We start from the raw sequence: 19,164 nt of genomic DNA on the forward strand, positions 1-19,164 counted from the left end.
TCTCTGCATTTAGTGCAGGAAGCTGAACAAGAGGAGGCGAAGGTGATTGGGGACACACAGCCACCTCGCTCAGCTAAAAAGGGCAAAGCATCGGCCAGCTCCACTCCACAGACAGGCAGTGACAAGAAGGAGAGGAAGGGGAAGCACAAAGGTCAGCCTGCCAATATAAAGACAAACGGGTAGACAGACACAGCGAAAAATAAATTGAAGTGAGGTGAGTGAACAGGCACGCTGTCAGAATCAGACAGACTGAATTAGAAAGAATAAGGTCAGACAAGGAAGTATAAACACACCCAAAGCATTTTTGTATGTCTCACTTGCAAAACTCAAATATTGCTTTTAAACATATTGTTCTTGGTTTTTATGTATTCATGTTTAAATACCAAATAAACAGGGTTAAGTCATTAGAGGCTGTCCACAGTATGAAAGGGACAAGACAAAATCCTTATTACCCAGTCGCTGCAACTGTCCATTCAAGCCCCCTCTGCAATCCACAGATAATGGTGCCCCTGCAGATTTTTAAAGCTACATCTGGCAACAGACACAGCCGGTAAAGCCGCCCTCTTAGCCACCGCTGTGGTGCCATGCTTGTCGATGCTTGGCTGTCTATAATGTTGCATGGCAGTCTGAGCGCCAACAGCTTGCTGACACACCACAAGCAAAGACATAAATTAGTCTTTAAATGGAAGAGGAAGAAGCGTGTTGAAATAATGTGTCCCACTGGTGTATGGAACTCTTTGTTTCTTTTGCTGACATCCAAGATGTTTGTCATCTGATGGAACAAATTACAATACAGTGCTCATCTTTGGAATGAATTTGTTCAAAAAAAAGAAAAGTTAATTGGATTCCGCTGGGGTAAGAGATTAATCAGGCTAGTAGTGTCAAACTCACCAATGATGGCCCTGTCTCACTCCCTCTATCTCACACTTTGAATCCATTAGCATAAGCACACAGCTTCAGGGAGGCTATTTTACCCTGCTATTATGCATTCACTAAACACAGCAGCAACACCAAAGTCATAGAATAGATTATAGGTTTTATATGTATAGGTCTGTTAAGTCACAGGATAAGAAATGAGTTGTTTATACACCTAGAGATTAGTAGTAGAGACTAATCTATCAAAAATATGTCAGTGAATAAGAATGCACCTGGGTCCCCCCCCCCCACTTTGGTATAAAAAGTGTGTGAATTAATGCTACATGCTGTTCCATAAGACAGGATTTTAATATGCATATCTTTGAGGATAAAGGAAGAAGGAGGTCCACATGAGAAACCAGCTGATCAGACAAGCTATCAATTGTGTTACACTTTAAGATTTATTTTGTTGGGATTCACTGGGCTTTTACTGTACATTAACATGAGATACTTGAACAGTAGTGCAGTTGTATTCTGAGCCTGTCCTTGTGTGATTGTGCAGCGGTCGATGGCCTGGCTTCCCAGCAGGATGATGGTCAGATCCATATCCTGACAGTGGGTCATCACACCACAGAGGAGGGTGAGGCAGAGCCTGTCATGAGCTGCACTCAATCACAGAGTAAACAGGATCTGCGCATCACTATGCTCAAGAAAGGTACTGTCAATGTTCAAGAAAGATGGATGGATAAGGAATAATAAATAAACAAGGAACAATCTGTTTACTTTCCTTTTTTGTTGTTTGTCCTTTTAAGGTATATCCAGCAGTATGAATTTTGATGAAGAAGAGGATGATGAAGATGAAATTAGCTCCAGTTCCTCACAGCTCAACACCAACACGAGACCAGGCTCCGCCACTAGCAAGAAGTCATGCAAGGTAAAGTGAGGTTTATGGCATACATTTATACTCTGCATGATGTGTCTTCATCTCGCCCAGCAACCAGCGAGATTTACCACGAAAAAACAAACAAACCTAATATATAAACAAATACAATAAGAAATAAAAATGTAGAGTTTCTCTCTCAGTTGGACTCAATTTAAAACAGTTTCATGGCTGAAATATACAGTAACCATTATACTATAATGTATTACAAGTATACTGCAATTGCCTTTTGGCTTTTCTTTTTCTTCTACAAACTATTACAATTATTTTGGGCTTTTGGAATTTGTGGCCTGTCATTTACTACACAGACATGATTTCAGTTTTTTTATTAGGTATGTGCCGTGCCGGTGCAGCTGAAGCTGTAAGTAGGTGGTGGAACAATAATCTCATATTCATTAGTTGAGCCCTGGGTTTGAAAGAATTAAAATATTTGGTTAGAAGATGTGCACAAAGAGCCTTGCATAATGGCTCAGGTGGACCACTGTAAGCAATGTCCAATGTATGTAATCAAATGTACTGTAAAGTATTTTGAAAATATGTGTTCCCAACTGTTGACGTCAGCTTTGTCTAATGTTTTGAGGTAGGTTTAGTTTTTCTCCATTTCAGGTGTAATAATGGATGATTCGGGTCAGATAAATATGTAACCCTCATAAAAAATTCAGCTTCTTTCCTCAGTTCAGAATTTAATCACCAACTGGTGTTGTATTTATGATAACCATCATTTCTCTTTGCTCCTCATTCCACTCTAATCTTTCCTTTCAATGAACTCAATCTCCTGTCTTGACACCACGTCCTTTTTTTAGACACTGTGTGACACAGTGTGCTCATTCTCAGTCGCAGTGGGTGATTTGATGTTCAGACTAATTACTCTGTTCTAATGAAGGTCAAGCCTAATGCGTCACTCACCAATCCACCATCTTACAAGAGGTCTTACCCCTGTGTGGGCTTTTCTGTCTACAGGAGGTGGCCTCAGCACCCACTCCACCGATCAGTGAGCCCGCCATTGACGTAGATGACCTTGAAGAGTTTTCTCTGCGGCCGGCACCTCAGGGAGTCAGAGTGAAGTGCAGAATCACCAGAGACAAGAAGGGCATGGATAGAGGCATGTATCCCACCTACTACCTTCACCTGGAGAGGGAGGATGGCAAGAAGGTGAGATGGATCAGGAAGCAGAAACATTTTTACTGTAAACAACAAACATAATATAAAATATTCAAAGGAGGCAATTTTGTAGTTTCAAACTGTGCGCACCAAAATAAGTCAAACATATTTAAGCACACTCATACTTTATTACTTTGTTTGTGACTTGGTTTCCCACAGGTGTTCCTGTTAGCTGGCAGGAAGAGAAAAAAGAGTAAAACTTCAAACTACCTTATCTCCATTGATCCCACTGATTTGTCTCGCGGTGGCGAGAGCTTCATTGGTAAACTGAGGTAAGTCTCCAGCGGCTTTGCTACATGAAACATTTTGAAACGCTTACATATTTTTTATGTAAATAACTAAAAATAGAGTTGAACTCTAGCTGCATTCCTTTATTTATAAAATTGTAAATTATGAACTGTATGAGTAACACTTGTGTTCACAAAATTGTGCATACTATACTGAGGAATGAGTAATTAACAAATCAGGATCCAACTATGAATGTTTGAATAATTAACAAGTAGTACTTTAACAGCACCTTTATATTAACATTCATATATACACTCATTCAGTAGAAGAAATTAATGTAGTGTACTATTTCAGCTTTGGTAATGAAGAAAAAAAATTATATTATTTTACCTTGTGTAATTTACACTCATTGTTAAAATGCCTTGTATTTTGATATCTTTATCATAAATGTACATTGGCTGTACTTTTTTAAGCTATAGTAAGATTGGTAGGAAGCAAGTCATTACATAATCTTTAGCGACAGCTTCAAGGCTGTGATAGTGGCGCCATAGAAACTCCTCGGGAGTTTAATCAAATATGGCTTTGTGTGGTCTTTAATCTTCAGAGTTGGCTCAACTATTGGTCGATGCACTGCTCAAACCTTTGCATTCACAGTCCCACCTGAATGGTGGAGATCCAAATTTAAATGAACGGTGACCTTCATCTGGTGCTTCTCGAGAGTCCCAGAGGAGCCTGGTCTGAATAAGGCTAAAAGAGGAATACAGATGTCTGTTTAAAGCTGTGGCTTTGAAAATCAATTCAAAATCTTTCCACCTGCCTATGATGCATATGTATATATACACCAACAGTCAACCTCTAGGAGATTGCACTGTCGTGTTTTTATTACTATGTATTTGAATGTTAGAGGATGAAAGCTGGTGTGGAAGTGTAAACAAAGCAAATTAAGATGAAAGTTGGTCAAGAAAACCTGAATAATCAGGTGTTGATACTGTATGTGGGATAAATCTATATCAGTGGTAATTCTGCTTTTTAGTGCATGGATAACTCAGTATCTGTAAATCATGTTACTGTTTTTTACAAGACATTTTGAGAATAATTCACTTGTGTGAGGACCTTCTATTAACTTGCTATTGATATTAACTATAAATGAGAGCAGTAAATACTGAGAGGGAAAAGTAAAGCTTTGTAGAGAACATCTGTACACTGCATGGGAAATAAAACTACATATATTCTGAAATTATTTACATGTTAACAGGTGTAAAAATAGAGCAAAATAGAGCATAAAGCAATACAATTGCCATATTTAATTAATTAGGAATCACAATTTATCATTATAATAGCACTACTATTAATGCAGTATTTGTACAGTACACAGAATAGCTGAGCTACGTTGCAGTGTACAAGTCTGACACACCACATCATAGGTGCATTTTCATGTATTTGTACTTGGAGCTTGTTATTACAGCACCCATTACATCACATTATAAAGTCTCGATAAATGCCTTTGTAAAAAGCTCCCCGTGTGTTGTTTCTTTCAGCCATGCCAACACACACACAAACAATCAGACCTCTTTAGTGTGTTGTGCTTTTTGCAGGTCTAACCTCATGGGAACTAAGTTCACTGTATATGACAGTGGTCTGAATCCTGTGAAGAGCACCACCAGCCTTGAAGCCAGCAATCTACGTCAAGAACTGGCAGCCATTTGCTATGTGAGTTCATCAAAGTGCCTCTTATCCAAAAGCTCTACTTAGTTTTTCATACCGTTAAAGACCAGTGATTTGGTATAGAATGACATAGTAATTCATTTTGATTACATATAAAAATATATGGTACTTAAAGTAATATTCTTATTATTGCTTAGATGGTTTGAAATAATGCCATTTTTCTGCTAAACCACTTAACCTGGAATAATTTAATAACAGAGGTCTAAAGAAAACAAAAACCTACTGTATTTCATGTCTTGTCATTTTAATTGCTTTGAAAATACAACATGCAGTTGAATGTGTCTGCTGGCCTTTGAAATACAAGTTCATTTAGAGATTCTAACTCAGATAGTTACTGTAAATAAAGACAGTGAGGAGTCAGGGCATTGCCATCATCAGGCTGAAATCAAGGTATCATTGATGCATGTACATTATAAATCCAATGAAATACCTAAAAAAAGGAGAATTACATTAATGTCTAAGGTGACTTTTAGTTGTCCACAATAACATAATATTTGCTTACTTAAAATTTGTCTATGAATTCAACAAAGAACATTATTTGTACAAACTGGCTTTTATAAGTATTTCATGTAAGGCAGCTTCAGAACTGTGACACAATATAATAATATACCACCATGTGTTTTAAGGTTTTTCAAGTTTTTTTGGGTGAATATGTTTACACTACAGTTTATCTGTCTTGTCAATGCAGGAAACCAATGTCTTAGGATTCAAAGGACCTCGCAAAATGAGTGTCATCATTCCTGGAATGAACATGGACCATGAGAGAGTGTCCATTCGCCCACAAAATGTATGTGTTACCTTATCCTCAACAGTCACAGCTGTGCTGACCATTTCCACCTCTTTTAATACTTACATAGTTTATCTGCTGTCTAGGATGCTGTTGTCCAAATCTATTCTATTCTTCTTCATAACAGGACCATGAGTCACTACTGGCCAGGTGGCAGAACAAGAACACAGAGAGCGTGATTGAACTTCACAACAAGACACCTGTGTGGAATGATGACACACAATCCTATGTGCTTAACTTCCACGGCAGAGTCACTCAGGCCTCTGTCAAAAATTTCCAGATCATTCACGACAATGACCGTGAGTTCCATACCTATAACCTGTCAGAATATTAGGCACAATTCACAATTTTATGGTCACATTTGAGAAGTGTAGATAATGAGAAAATCCCATGGAGAAAAAAATAATGTAAGTGATAATACACAATACAACATCACAAAGAATTTTCTATAGCCATAGTATTTGTGCTATTAAAAGAGTGAAAAAAGTCATTTTTATTTCACACCATTTCTCCCACTGACTATTTTATTTACATAATGTAACTTTTTATCACAAACTCTCTACCTTTCAATCAAGTCACACAATGATTGATCAGCCTGAATGAGCAAACAAACATAACATTAGTACATATTTACTAATACTTAACCTAAGATTTAAAAATGTATTAGATTATTTTTAGGGACATTTTTTGGACAGTGGAGATCATAGAGGCAAACAGAAAACAAGGGGAGAGACGATGCAAAAATGATTCCTGGCTGAAACAACTTCATGGTTTCTGACTCTGCACACATAGCAGTGTAGACCAGTGTGGACTTTGGTGCAAACTCACATCATACAACTGTTCTCCAGTAGACTGTGCTCTATTTACTGATGGTTATAGCAAGATGGCCAAAAACAGTTTAGGTGAATATGCCATATTATAGTAGAAAAGAGTTGTGTTAAGCATTTTAATTAAGGAAGAAGTGAAAAGTTGCACATTCATAATTCAGATGCAAGCTTTTATTGCATCCTAAACGCTGCCTTCCTCAGATTTTAGGCTCTTTATATTTGCCTGTATTTATTCTTATTGTTATCTGTTTTATAATGACTGAATTTTCATTTAATATTGAATAATTTAGGTCTCTATAATTATGGCCACGTTCAGACTGAGTTTCAAAGGTGTGGAAAAAACGCAGCCCTTTCCATTCATTTCTATGAGGGATTGCATTCACTGCAGCTGGCACCAGCACCTCAATGGGCTCCAGCAAAACAATGCAGCCCTGTGTGCTGAAAAAGTTGAATCTGGTTCAACTTTGACCACACTGGACCGTGACATCACCCGGCAAAGGCGCTATGTTGACCAATCACATACAGTATGGTAGACAGTAGGACAAATTTTGTTTACCTTGTTACCATGTGTATTAACTGCTATTCAGTCTCAGATTTAGGCCATAGTTAACGCGCCCCAACGACACTCCATGTGTTCTTGTTAGTTAGGGTGCTGAATGTTAAATTGTGTTTTTAAATGGTGCCGACACACTGGTGGTAGAAGCTGCTGCTAAGGTAGCATGGCTACGTTAGCAGCATGGCTAACCAAAACACTATGGAAACTCTGACACTGGAAACATGAATAAAGCCACCAACTTTGACAATGTGGCTGTATTGTACATGCCTACAATATTCCTCCCGCAACCCCTCACCCCCCGACCAATGCAGCCCCTTGTGTAAAAGCACAGAGAGGGTTGCATTTTACCACACTCAGTCTGAATGCCTGCTTAAGAATACAAATTAATGGGAAGTGAAAACATTGTTTCAAAGCAGCGTCTAAACTTTTTTCCTGGTTCTTCTCCTATGTAGCCGACTATATTGTGATGCAGTTTGGCCGTGTGGCAGAAGATGTCTTCACCATGGACTATAACTACCCAATGTGTGCCCTGCAAGCCTTTGCCATTGCCCTCTCCAGCTTTGACAGCAAATTAGCCTGTGAATAGATCCTGAAGTTCAGTGCTGAACTGGGCCATCTGTCTTCTCAACAAGGGCTGTTAATGTGTCCCTGGGGTTGGTTTGAGAGCTACAAATCACCCTGTATCTTGGAAGTCCTGCCTATTCCAAAATGCTTTATGGGCATCAACTTTTGTGTGTACAGTATGTGTTTGGGGTGGGGGTGGGGGTCTCAGAATGGGCTTGGTCAGTGGGAGAAAATAAGCACAAAGAATAATTTACATCAAAATCAAATTAATTTGTTTTGATAACTATGCTTATTTTGTACTGTAATAGCATTATAAACGCAGACATCTTTATCTGTAAATTATAACTAACAGTTAAACATCTGTAAGTTTTAAAACTTGACTGGATTTTATGTAGTCTACCACATACATAAAAAAATCTCAATGTCACACGTCCTCGAGCATGAGCATTGCTTATACTTGTATAGTTACTGAATTTAAACCAACATGCACGTCACAGTATATTTATTTGTGTTATTTATGTATTTATTACATATTGATTTTGTTTTATCATTTGCAGCAATTTCAACTGTACTGGCTCCAAGGAGCTGCAAGCACATAAACTTGCATCACAAGAAGAAAAAATGTCTTGTATCCACACAAAACAATTAGTGACTTGGACACAGGACAAAGGCATGTTAACACTGTGCTGTGTACCATATACAATATTATGTCACAGTGTCAAGTATGTGAATGTATAGAATGATGCGCTGATGGTGCACTTTACTTTGAAGTCTGTAGTGGATGAGCTATAGCTGTACATACGTTATTGTGCCTTTGAAGACTAATTCCAGTGTTACGCTTTGGCCGTACAATGAGCTGAGCTTGAATTGGTCTTTGCTATTCACGCTATCCTCACATGCATTGAAAATATTTCTCTGTGGCAATTTTGATTTCTGTCGTCTAATGCAAAGTTCATTTAGACTTATTAAATAACTGGAGTTGCAAAAACTCCAGAAGATAATCCAAAGTGCACATCACTGGACAAAATTTTAGCGACTGTCCATTTTAATTAGTAGATTTAGAGCCTTCAACACACCACACACTAAAGAGGTGATTGACACTGTACTGTAAATCAGGCAGCAGATCTAATTTCCAAGGCACTCAGGCTTAAGGTTGTGCTCATATCTTCTGATGTTTCCTACCTGGAAATAACTGAATACAGTTGGACTTACTGCCAACCAACACACCGTGCAAACCTACCACATCTATCAGACATTTTATTTCTTGCTTTTTACATCATTGAATAATTTTTTGCTGTACTAAATTTGAGTTTGGTGCATTCCTCCAATGACTGGCAGTTAGTATTGATATTCCATGGTTGATTGCTGTTCACATTTTTACTCAAAATATTATTCCTCTAGCTCCTTACAGGGCACTATCCTTTTTCAAATATATAGTAGTATTTTGTATTATATGACCACTAAAAACTAGCAAATGAAGGCAAAGAACAATCTCTGATACTACTATTGTTACTGTGGGTTAAGAGGAAATCTTTATCAAATGTGCTATTCTTGTACTCAATTGTGTTTTAACGATTTTAAACTTCTATTTTAAAACTGTTGATGGAATGTCTGCTTTTCATACATACATGTGTCCACTTTCTGTTTTAGTGCTCTTGTTGTAATGTACAGTAAACAGTGTACAATTTACTGTGGTGGTATAGACACAGTCCTTTGGTCATGGCAAAAAAAAAACTTTAAATATTTGTGTTCTGTTCTCTCAAATAAAAGCCAGATTTACTGAACCACTGAATCGTATGTTTGTGAATCTGATGCAGTCTTTTAATTTTTACTATGCTTTGAAAGCAAGGCAATGGTAACAATACCGTTTCTTGTCACTCATAAAGCCCAGTTGCTGACTACTGTGATCAGTCACCTTGGTCTGAGCTATGCTTGTAGCCCCAAATTAGATTAGATTCAACTTTATTGTCATTACCCATGTACAAGTAAGTACAAGGCAACGAAATACAGTTTAGCATCTAACCAGAAATTGGGCCAGTTACTGTAACATTTAGCATTGCTGAAATGTATCAGCAAGATATATTTATTTGTTAGATTGTTTTACAGCCTTAATGATAAATGAAAGAAGTAGAAAATGAAAGGCAGCAATACTTTATTTGAAGTTGAAGTAATGCTGTCTTTATTGTATAAGTCTGATTTTTAACAACAACTTTAGCAAAAACCTGCATGGTTGTCAAAGGTCTTTGGATAATAATTTGGAGTGTCTTACAAGCTACAGTTCTCTTTAGTAAATAGTGGCATTGTTTAATGCTACATGCAGCATGTTGTTTGAGAGGACAATCAGAAACAGATGTTCAACCCAGTTGTGACTGGTTACACAGTGTGCACAGTGCACAGTGTGGTGTGGCTTGGACATTTTTTCCAATTCTTTTATTCTGCTGAGCCTGTTTTCTGCTTTGCATTTTCATATTATCAGTAAGAGAACTCTGACCATGGGGGTATCTGCTACTCCATCTTAATATTTTACCCACTCATCAAAGTCACTGTTCCTCTAAGACTAAGAGTAATTTTTGAACTCAATGGTATGAATTTCACCTCCTTTGTCAAACACAACTTTGGAAAAAATGCTTTTTTAATATTTACTTTGTTAATCACAACAAGAAAACATGCGAGTCTTTGACATTTTATTTTGTGTAATGTTTTGCATTTTTTCCACTTATACTGGAACACGTGGCTTAGCCTTTGACTCTGAAGCCCTGGAGCTGTGGCTGTTCACGGCTGTTCACATGCATGAGGGGTGTGCACATGTTCCTGTTCATAGTTTTTTGCAGTCGGTGCTTTTGCTGTGTAGACCATCTGCGCACACACAACCTTTTGGCCTGCACTCCATGCAGAACCTCATGGCCCTAAAATTGCATGTCTGTATTTGTGTTCTATATTTTACACACACATAGGACCAGTCACAAACACAATATGGTTTGAGGAAAAGGATTTCAATGTATGCCAAAAAATCATTATAGATAAAGGGAAAGTCTTTTATGTCTCTCTCCTGTTCCGCATCCTCAGCCCACTCACCCCGACTTTAGGCATTTCTCCATGCATATAATTGTTATCAGCCATTGACATGAACAAATACTCTTCTTGATCCTCCTCTGCTTCTTCCTCTGGGTTTGAACAACCTTCACAACTGAACTGCAGGCTCTCTGCTTCCATCAATGGATCATCTTCATCAACTTCCTCCTCACCTTCCACCTCTGTCCCTTCGTCTTTTTCCTCTACCTCATATTCCTTGTCCTCTTCCTCCTCTTCATAAGAAGCCTCTTTAGGGTAGTGGAACACATCTTTATGGTCACTGAAGGTTATTTGCTTCTTCCCTCTACTGAGACGCTGCAGCGTTTTGCTCACCTCCAAACCAACTCTCTCCTGCTTTATTTCTGCAGGAGGCAGGGGTGAAAGAGGGCTGAGCAACTGCTTTTTCTCTGCTTCCTCTTCCTCCTCATCCTCTGTGTCGTCCTCTACTTCCTCACTGTCCTTCATTTCATCGTCACCTTCCTCCCTTTCCCCCTCTACATCTCCTTCTCCCTTATCTTTTTCCTCTCTGTCCTCCTCCTCCTCCTCCTCCTCCTCCTCCTCCTCTTCTTCATCCTGCTCTTGCAATATGGATAGTTTCCTTGCTACAACATCTTCTTCCTCTTGCTCCAGCCTCTCTGCCAGGGCCTCTGCAGTGGGTTGATTAGGGGGGTCTTCCAGCTTAATGAATTTACATCTTTCATGGGAATCATCATCATATTCTGGGTAGGTCTCCTCTGGATAGCCTTCATTGATGTACAAAAAAGAGACATCATTTGATATACAGTATGGTTATGTCAGTTTGGTTGCATGAAACAGCTTATAATTAAAAAATGTATTTGATTGCTCTGAAGACAGAATCTACTACAATAAGGGCCACAAATTTACATTTTGTAAAATTATGTTAGGAACTTGGGGATTCCCACTGAGGCATGTACCTTCCCAGTCTTCACCGTAGGGGACCTCCTCAGCCTCCATCTCTGGGGAAGCTTCCTCCAAGTGGTGCTCTTGCATCAACTGTGTGAATTGACGAAGCTGCCTAAGTAATTTTTCCTCCTTTTTTGAAGCTGTAGTTTTCCTCTTTCTGCCACTAGAGAGCAGCAAGATGTGGACGCAGAGTCAGGAAGGTGGGAGTGCTATTTTACACCACTTTATGCCAGTTTAGTAAATTTTCTCAGTTATATTGTAATTACATAAAATTGCCATCTGTGGCTACCCTTCCTGAGTTGGATGAAGCCTAGATTAGAGATGTTTTGAATAATAAAACCCAATACTTTGACATTATTGTGAACTCTGACTCTGTTTATTTGTTTACTAAAAATAATTAAATTGTCCAAAAGTGACACAAGTAGTTTATTTCCTCATACATCAACTCACTACCTAAACAATATATGATATAACCTTAGGACTGTAAAGTAAAACATGACAGGAGCCTTTGAATAATTTCCCCTTTCATTTTTAACTTGTTCATTTCCGTGCCATGTCTACCCTGATTTATGCAAATGTGAAATACTTTCTCTGGTTCTTCTGTGCTATAGGCAGTGAAAAATTGTGTGTTAAGAGAGAGAGAAAAATCAGTCTTTTACCTCTCAGAGCCATGGCTCCTTCCAGAGACAGTCCTCTCCATCATCCCTTCTGTTTGCAGTTGTGTCTCCTGGAGTCTGGCAAGCTCATAATCAGCTGCTACAAGATTGATAAGAGACAACATTGTTGTAATAACAGCATATAAAGCACTGCTATGTTAACTGTATATGTACAAATGGTATATAGTTGTGTAAATGTATAAGTGTAGTAGAGTGACACACCCATTTGTTAAGGGGTATGTGGTTGGTTAGCACTGAAGGCAAAAGCTCCTTTTACAGTAACAACCTAAGAACTTCACTTCATGCCACTAACGAGTAATTAATTGTTAACAAAAAGCTAAATGTTGGCATATCATCCAAGAAACAGATCAAATTATACTGGTAGGAAGCCCAGGGCTGCTGAAAGTGTTGGAATTACACTGTCACAAATAAACTACTGAAGGTACTTACTAATCTTATTCTCCATCTTTGCCTTGGGTACTATAGAGTACTTTCCTGATTTAGTTGTCTTCCCTTTACATGTCAGCTGTGAACATAAAAATGATTTTGATTAGACAGCAATGACCACTGGTAGTTAAAAAACAACTACTATACTTTAAATTGTTAAGAGCGGAGGTATCACAGAGATCATTGTGTCATTTCTCATTAAGCTGTATTTATATGACATACAGTGTAGTGCAGCATACAGTATAATAGTATGGTATAAAGCTGCAAAACACGTTACACTCACCGGCCACTTTATTAGGCACACCTGTACAATTCAATGCAACACTTCTGCTTTAACATCTGTGTTTATGAAGCTCAAAATGTATCAGTTTCTGGTGAAATTGTCAAAAATGTATCAGGTCAATTATATGTTTATTATTGAGGTCATAGTTAAAGGACTACATTACTGGACTACATTATATTTAAAGGTGTCTATATTTTTTGTCCTCCTCGGGTTACATACATGAAAGGGTTATTACCTTATAAATTATATAGAGGATGTAAAGAAGGACTCCAAAGCCGTATACTGGTATCACTTGTGCCATCAGGTTGTAGTTTTTGCCTCGTCCAGCGACTTTGACTTTTGCCATGGCCTCAGCACTGTGAGTCATGGAGTACGAAGGGTTCACATCCCACTGTTCTGGGTCCTCTGGCAATGACAGCTGATGCATCACAGTAGAGTAGAACCCAGGTCCAACTGCAGAAGGTAATAATGAATCAGTCACTCAATCATTATTAATAATTAGAAAAAAAAAATCTTGCAAATATCTCGCAGTGATCACTTTCTCACCCATTTGTAAAGTCAGGCTTGTTTAAGTTGTAGGCAGGCTTCTGCATTCTTTTTTGAAATAACTCAAAACCACAACAATTCTGCAAAAATATTTAGAACTAAATGAAATAAAGCAAATATTGAGTGTTATATTTACCAACATTATATTTGGCCAGTGGTGGAAAGTATCTGAGTACATTTACTCAAGAAATGTAACAAAGCACAATTTTGAGATTTACTTGAATATTTACATTTTGTGCTACTTCATACTTTGACTTCACATTTCTGAGGCACATATTGTGATGTAATTTACTCCATTATATTTATATGATAACTTTAATTACTCATTACTTTTCAGAATTAGCTTTAACAAAATACAGTAAATTGAAAAACTTGATCCTGAGTGGAAAATTCACGATTCCCTGCAGCATGTAAAGTAATTTAAATGATAATTATTAGATTCAAAACATGTGATAATTAAAACAGCAAATAGGTTAGTTAAAATTAGCCCCATCTATAAAAGCTGCATTAAAGTAGTATACACAATAAATAATCCATAGTCTACATGCATAATGACTTCTTTTACTTTTGGTACTTCAAATATATTTTTATGTGAATACTTTGCTACTTTTATTTAAGCAAACTACCTAAGTAAAAGTAGCTACTTGCTATACTCAAAGATCATTGCAATACATTTCTAAATTTATTAATGATAACTGAATAATTATCACACTTTTGATTGCTGTTATGATTTGTTATAGTTTAATTGATATATTTAGATTTTAAACGTTGTGTCTGTGGTGCGAACTCCCGATGACCCCATTTTGTTCTCAAGAGTGTGTATTTTATGTAGCCCAATCATTCATTAAAAACTAACAAATATAAGAACAAACCCCACAACATTTCCTGGTACGTCCTTTTTGCCGCCCTCTGCGACTCTTTGCACCAATCACATGGTGTTGTTCGTGATCTACAGCCTGTCCCACCAATTACAATAGAGGCTTTCTAATCAGCCAACCGTAACCGCAAAGTGGGAAGGCTGCAGCCTGCAGCAGCTTTTGCTAGCGATATACGCTGTATTTGTCAAATTAGCTAGCAAAAGACTCATGTGATTGTTTTAAGTTTGAAGTTAAGTGTCAGCAAAGCATAGCCATCGTTGTCACAGTATAGTGGGCAGCAGGGGATTAGGCTACACCTCAAACAAACCCTCATAGTCAAAATGCGACATCTGTTGGCAGCCAAACACTAAGTATGTTAGCACACTGTTACCAGCACCATTGGATAACAACTGGCCGCTGTATACAACTATTAAAATGTTGCCAAACACAGAAAGGTAGTAATTTCCTTAACTTTGTACCAACAAGCTGTAGCTGAAGAAAAGTGTAACCGTGTGCTGAGTCACAAGGTAAGAACGTGCAATGTTTTGTATTTTGAGATTATCATCTGACAGAAAATTGCTCAATTTTACGGTCACGCACAAATTTTCAGTACAACATAGGACATACTCCTGTAAGGGAGTAACATTTCAGGGACAAATGCATTTTCAGATATGAGTGAGTGTGTGACATTTATTAAATTAGGGACTGCTGATACAAGTCAACTGAAAGCAGTTGAGTTGTATCAGCATCATGCTCATTTAACTGAGTCTGGCTTGACACTGAACTAAGAGTCAATTTCAGCTCTTACTGGGCTGTGGTCAAATAAACACATAAAATAAAACAGCCTACTTACAACTGCTTCACAATAGCTCATATCATCAAATTGACAAATCTCTAGGTTTATATGTGACAAGAGGTGCTCCTATATGATGAGTGATTTTCAGACATGTCACCATGTTAAACTGTTAGCCTATCAGGTTACATCCCAAAGAAGAAATAAAACATTCTCATGGGAGTAGGGAAACAATTGGAAGCATCCATTTATGCTTAAGACATCTAGTGTGTACGATCAGAGACTCTTGGACCTGATGTTCAAGCAGAGTGGTTGCAATAAACACAGCAGCTGTCAGTACTGCAGTGGTGGATATGAAGTATAAGCATATCCAAGCAGATGCAAATGTGCATATATCAGTACAGTACATGTATTAAAAAAACAATATACTATACACATTCTTCAATTTGCGTATGGTACAGTATATGTAAAACGCATGCTTTCCTTTTTCCTTCTTCTGTCTATTGTGTAATATTATGATAAACACGCACACTATGATGGGGCCCTAGGCTCACTGCACTCTGTATAATTAAAGTAACAGCTGGTAACAACAACAAAAAAGATATTGGAGATGGAGCAAGATGGAGATGGATGGATGATGATCTGATAAGCCACCTTACCTTCAGACTGCCCCATCTCCTTTTTCTCTCTGGGTAAAAGCATTCTGGGCAGGAAGAGGGAAACACAGAGAACAGAGCATGATATAATAGTAACCTTCTGGCAAGTTGTTAAAGACATTTGTTCTCAGAAAATGAAAGCCATGCAGTTATTTCCTTTGAACAGTAAAGCTAGTATCCATGGATGTCATCTCTCATCTGGTGACTTTCCTGCCCAGATTAGACCAGATTAGACCAGCTGCATTCAAGTGCTGCTTGAAATATTACCAGAAATTTCCAGAGAGGTGATCTACAGGGCCAGTATATTCATTATTATTATGGTTATTATTATTATGCCCTGAAAGTATCTGGATTTTAGAAACTACATCAATTAATAGCATCCACCGTTGCAGATACAGTGCCTTACAAAAGTATTCATACCCCTTGAATTTTTCCACATTTTGTCACATTACAACCACAAACTTAAATGTATTTTTTAGGGGTTTTATGTGATAGACCAACACAAAGTATCACATAATTGTGAAGTGGAAGGAAAATGATGCGTGGTGTTCAAGATTTTTTACAAATAAAAATCTGAAAAGTGTGGCGTGCATATGTATTCAGCCCCCTTTACTCTGATATCCCTAAATAAAATTCAGTGCAACCAATAGCCTTCAGAAGTCACCTAATTAGTAAGTAGAGTCTGTCTTGTGTACTTCAATCTCAGTATAAATACAGCTGTTCTGTGAAGGCCTCAGAGGTTTGTTAGAGAACATTAGTGAACAAACAGCATCATGAAGACTAAGGAATACATCAGACAGATCAGGGATAAAGTTGTGGAGAAGTCTGAAGCAGGATTAGGTTGGAAAAACATATCCCAAGCTTTGAACGTCTCGCGGAGCACTGTTCAATCCATCATCTGAAAATGGAAAGCGTATGGAACAACTGCAGACCTACCAAGACATGGCCGTCCACCTAAACTGACGGGCCGGACAAGGAGAGCATTAACCACAGAAGCAACCAAGAGGCCCGTGGTAACTCTTGAGGAGCTGCAGAGATCCACAGCTCAGGTGGGACAATCTGTCCACAGGACAACTATTAGTCATGTACTCCACAAATCTGGCTTTTATGGAAGATTGGCAAGAAGACAGCCATTGTTTAAAAAAAGCAATATGAAGTCCCGTTTGCAGTTTGCCACAAGCCACCTAGGGGACACAGCAAACATGTGGAAGAAGGTGCTCTGGTCAGATGAGACCAAAATTGAACTTTTTGGTCTACATGCAAAATGCTATGTGTGGTGGAAACCTAACACTGTACATCAACCTGAACACACCATCCCCACCGTGAAACATGGTGGTGGCAGCATCATGCTGTGGGGATGCTTTTCTTCAGCAGGGACAGGGAAGCTGGTCAGAGTTGATGGGAAGATGGATGAAGCTGGAAAAGACTTGGGACTGGGGCGGAGGTTCACCTTCCAGCAGGACAATGACCCTAAACATACAGCTAGAGCTACAATGGAATGGTTTAGATCAAAGCATATTCATGTGTTAGAACGGCCCAGTCAAAGTCCAGACCTAAATCCTATTGAGAATCTGTGGCAAGACTTGAACATTTCTGTTCACAGACACTCTCCATCCAATCTGACTGAACTGGAGCTACTTTGCAAAGAAGAATGGGCAAAAATTGCAGTCTCTAGATGTGCAAAGCTGGTAGAGACATACCCCAAAAGACTTGCAGCTGTAATTGCAGCGAAAGGTGCTTCGACAAAGTATTGACTGGGCTGAATACATATGCATGCTACACTTTTCAGATTTTTATTTGTAAAAAATCTTGAACACCATGTATCATTTTCCTTCCACTTTACAATTGTGTGATACTTTGTGTTGGTCTATCACATAAAATCCCCCAAAAAATACATTTAAGTTTGTGGTTGTAATGTGACAAAATGTGGAAAAATTCAAGGGGTATGAATACTTTTGCAAGGCACTGTAGATGGGGTTGTTTTCTACTTAAGCACAACAGTCAGTATCATCACACCACCTTTAATCTTTTAATCAAGCCAAACACTGTAGAAACTATAAAGTTCTTTTTCCTTGGTGTCCTTGGGTACACATCTTTACATACACATCTTTCTGGAGGTTCTGCATCATCATATATTTTGTTCCAAACACAAATGATAACCACAGTCTTCACTTTTGATTAAATCGTTGCAAAAGTTATTTTAATAACATGACAGACCAAGCTGTTTAGATCTGTCTTGTGTCCAAATTTGGTCTACATGGTCACATACAAAGTCATAAGAAAATCAGAAGACATTTTACCCCTGAGCAACTGCCACAAGAGAACAAAGTGTATCTTTCAAAATAAGTTGACTGCTTTTTAAAATTGTTTTGCCATGTTCTAGGATCAATACAGAAGCAAGCTGGAGTCAGAGCCCTGAATTTTACTTATGTCACAGACGTTTATGGCCAGAGACTGGTGAGTAAAAGGTGTCTGGCTTAAGGTAAGACAGCTCCCTGAGTGACTGTGTTATGGATGATTTAATGACAAATGTTTGTCAGGCTCATCAGTGCTCTTTGCTGACTGACATGACCCATTGTAGGATTCCATTGTGGCTTCATGACCGTTCCCATTTGTAATTCCAGTTTGAAAAAAGTGGCACATTTATGGCTTTGATTGAAAGTGGACCACATAAAGATTTGTCAGAGAAAAAATTAAGTTACCCCTCCTTGAACCGCCACCTTATTGTGGTGGAGGGGGTTGAGTACCCGAGTGATCCTAGGAGCTATGTTGTCGGGGGCTATATGTCCCTGGTAGGGTCTCCCAAGGCAAACAGGTCCTGGGTGACGGGTCAGACTAAGAGCGATTCAAAAGCCCTTTATGAATAGATTAAGATCAAGGACCGTGACGTCACCCGGCATGGCGCAGCTGGGGCCCCACCCTGGAGCCGGGCCCGGGGTTGGGGCTCGAATGCGAGCGCCTGGTGGCCGGGCCTCCCCCCACGGGGCCCGGCCGGGCTTAGCCCGAACGAGTGACGAAGCGGAAGAAAATGGATGGATGGATGGAAAATTAAGTTATGTTTCACATGTGCTGGTGTTGCTGTCTCATTTAGTCCATTATTATTCTGGTCAGTTCTCTTGGTTATGTTATTATTGTCACTAGCTGACATTTCTCAGTGAAATTCTATCAGTGTCCCGATGTTAAGTGCCATAAAGAGATGGTGAAAGGAGGTTTTATTTTAAAAACAAAAACAGTTTCATTGTTGTTTTATACTATGTATAGTTGTAAGTGCTAAAACTCAGGTTGCT

General features: G+C 38.6%; 2 protein-coding genes across 3 annotated transcripts in view; one reads left to right on the plus strand and one right to left on the minus strand.

The window, feature by feature from the left end:
- tub (TUB bipartite transcription factor) overlaps window positions 1-9,418 on the plus strand; it is a 38,879-nt gene extending 29,461 nt beyond the window's left edge. For both annotated transcript variants that reach the window (XM_020609953.1, XM_020609962.1), the window contains exons 4-12: window positions 14-151; window positions 1,418-1,570; window positions 1,668-1,789; window positions 2,756-2,947; window positions 3,116-3,228; window positions 4,780-4,894; window positions 5,598-5,696; window positions 5,824-5,995; window positions 7,532-9,418. In XM_020609953.1, the coding sequence (XP_020465609.1) occupies window positions 14-151; window positions 1,418-1,570; window positions 1,668-1,789; window positions 2,756-2,947; window positions 3,116-3,228; window positions 4,780-4,894; window positions 5,598-5,696; window positions 5,824-5,995; window positions 7,532-7,665 (1,238 nt within the window). In that variant the 3' untranslated portion in view covers window positions 7,666-9,418. The remainder of the gene's footprint in view (window positions 1-13; window positions 152-1,417; window positions 1,571-1,667; window positions 1,790-2,755; window positions 2,948-3,115; window positions 3,229-4,779; window positions 4,895-5,597; window positions 5,697-5,823; window positions 5,996-7,531) is intronic.
- Window positions 9,419-10,679: 1,261 nt separating this feature from the next.
- Window positions 10,680-15,947, minus strand: ric3a (RIC3 acetylcholine receptor chaperone a). Its single transcript, XM_020606302.1, has 7 exons — window positions 15,881-15,947; window positions 13,261-13,478; window positions 12,746-12,821; window positions 12,299-12,395; window positions 11,651-11,802; window positions 11,293-11,458; window positions 10,680-11,169 (listed from the first exon to the last, which is right to left on the minus strand). The coding sequence occupies exons 1-7, from the start codon at window positions 15,921-15,923 to the stop codon at window positions 10,680-10,682; spliced, it is 1,242 nt and encodes a 413-aa protein (XP_020461958.1). The 5' UTR covers window positions 15,924-15,947.
- Between the last annotated feature and the right edge of the window lie 3,217 nt (window positions 15,948-19,164).

Source organism: Monopterus albus, unplaced genomic scaffold (assembly GCF_001952655.1).
Source record: "Monopterus albus unplaced genomic scaffold, M_albus_1.0 scaffold4.1, whole genome shotgun sequence".
NCBI classification, from domain to species: domain Eukaryota; kingdom Metazoa; phylum Chordata; class Actinopteri; order Synbranchiformes; family Synbranchidae; genus Monopterus; species Monopterus albus.

Bases quoted from the DNA above. Each gene is read 5' to 3' on its own strand.
- ric3a (XM_020606302.1), bottom strand. From the start codon at position 15,923: ATGCTTTTACCCAGAGAGAAAAAGGAGATGGGGCAGTCTGAAG. The intron at 13,479-15,880 runs GTAAGGTGGCTT...TACCTTCTGCAG, and splicing joins GGAGATGGGGCAGTCTGAAG to TTGGACCTGGGTTCTACTCT. The intron at 11,803-12,298 runs GTAAAAGACTGA...GCTGCTCTCTAG, and splicing joins AGGAGCCATGGCTCTGAGAG to TGGCAGAAAGAGGAAAACTA.